Here is a 2,038-nt window from a genome sequence, read left to right on the forward strand (position 1 = left end):
GCTCTGGGGGAGGACGGGAGCTGGCTGCTGGTGGGTACTAAGCACCCACTAATTTTTTTCCGTGGGTGCTCGAGCCCTGGAGCATCCACAGAGTCAGTGCCTATGAACTCTACCGTTGAGGCCTATCCTGCCAATCACAAACATGCTGGCAAGGGATCACCTACACCTTGTTCTCAACCAGGGGTCTGGAGACCCCCGGGGGGGCGACAAGCAGATTTCAGGGGGTCCGCCAAAATAAAGCAGAGAGCAGGGCCAGCGTTAGACTCAATGAGGCCCAAGGCAGAAAGCTGAAGTCCAGGCTGAAAGTCGAATCCTGGGCAACTTAGTCCCTGTGGTGTGGGGCCCTGGGCAACTGCCCTGCTTCCTACCCCCTAATGCAGGCCCTGCAGAAAAACAGTTGTTGTGGCGCAGGTGGGCTGTGGAATTTTTATAGCCTGGGAACCACAAAAGAGCCTTAAAACTACCTTTGCCCCGGTCTCCATTTCTTCCCTGAATGCACTTCAGTCGGAGGGCAGAACCAAGCAGCTAGCCATCACATGCTGGAATGGCCTTTTTTCCTTCGTCATTTACAATTGTTGACACTTGTGCTAGGGTGGCATTGCCTGCAATGAAAGCCACCGGAAGAACTGTTGTGAGCCTAAATAAGCATTTCATTTCATTGAGCTTAACTGAACATTAACCACATTGTACTGCAATACAATGCTTTACTTGGGGTCAAGAACCTTTGCTAAACTAGCTAACTAGGTATGCACCTGACAGGGATTTTGCCTTTCTTTTTATCCCCTTCATTATCTCAGTGAGATCTGCTGTACTTCCATGCCTAAAAATCCAGATAAAATATTTGAAAAAACACTGACAAGAGTTTAAAAGCCAAGAAGTTTGTGAATTAGCCTGAAGGTAGCGCGCAGGGCCTAGAAGCCAGAATTAACGATGGCCCTCGCTAAAGGTTTTAACGGCACTTTTTTTCGGGATGACATAGGTCACCTCATTTGTGGTTTCACTCCTCATGACTAAAGGAGGACCCCCCAAATTCACAACCATGTGACCTTTACGCAACGCCAGAAGGCGCAGTCAACAGGCCAGGCGCCGGCCGCACAACATTGGCAACTTGAAACTCAAGATGTTAAGCGTTGCGTCCTCATCCTCCTCATGGTTTGGCTTTGCTGCATCCTCGCGTCACAACATCGTCGCCTGGTGATGCGATGACAACCCCCGATGGCTCTTTTCGGGGGGGGCCCTGAAAGTGACCCGGGGGGCCCCCAAACCAAACGCAGGCAACCCCTAGGATTCTGGAAGTGGTGAATCTGGGGCCTGATGAGAGAAATTGGGGGCGCAGCCCCTCGTGTTCTCTGGGGCCCTCCCCTTGCACTGGATGTACACAGACCTCACAGGCGTTTGGGGGGGCGGGGGCGCTACAATTGTCCCCTGCCCACCGGCCGTGGGTGGGATCCCGGCTGGGAGAGGCGGGCTGGCACATTGCAGCCGGGGTTGAGGCGCTGGCGAAGGGACCGCCCTGGAGCTCCCCGCGCCGGGCCCCACACGTGCGGGGCTCCCGGGGGCGGGGGGCAGCCCCAGGGCAGGGGGCTCAGGCTCCGCACCCCGGCAGCCGCCCGCCGCTTCCTCCTGCCGGGCCTGGCGGGAGTTGTAGTGCGCAGGGCCCCGAGCCGGCCGGGCGGAGGCGGGCAGCCCGGCCCCCTGGCGGACTACAAGTCCCAGGCAGGGCGGGTGGGCGTGTGCCGGTGGCGGCGGCGGCGGCAGAGGCAGGGGCAGGCCGCGCACTCGCACACGCCGCCGGGCAGCGCCGGGGGAACGTTGCGCCGCTCGCTCGCTGCCGGAGCCGGGGACGATGCAGGCGGAGTCGGGGATCGTGGCGGACTTCGAGGTCGGCGAGGAGTTTCACGAGGAGCCCAAGACCTACTATGAGCTGAAGAGCCAGCCCCTGAAAAGCAGGTGGGTGAGGGCCTGGGGTGCTGCCAGGGCAGCGCGGTGCCCCTTCCTCTGCCCCCTGCCCGTGTTCATCCCTCTGCACCATTCCCCC

General features: G+C 59.1%; 1 protein-coding gene across 3 annotated transcripts in view; it reads left to right on the top strand.

The window, feature by feature from the left end:
- The first annotated feature begins 1,824 nt into the window (after positions 1–1,824).
- The window catches only part of MITF (melanocyte inducing transcription factor), a 161,216-nt gene continuing 161,002 nt past the window's right edge, over positions 1,825–2,038 (top strand). For all 3 annotated transcript variants that reach the window (XM_024194861.3, XM_024194862.3, XM_024194863.3), the window contains exon 1: positions 1,825–1,950. In XM_024194861.3, coding sequence (XP_024050629.1) covers positions 1,847–1,950 — 104 coding nt within the window. In that variant the 5' untranslated portion in view covers positions 1,825–1,846. The remainder of the gene's footprint in view (positions 1,951–2,038) is intronic.

The sequence above is a fragment of the Terrapene carolina genome, unplaced genomic scaffold, assembly GCF_002925995.2.
Source record: "Terrapene carolina triunguis isolate 2854851 unplaced genomic scaffold, T_m_triunguis-2.0 Scaffold89, whole genome shotgun sequence".
NCBI classification, from domain to species: Eukaryota; Metazoa; Chordata; order Testudines; family Emydidae; genus Terrapene; species Terrapene triunguis.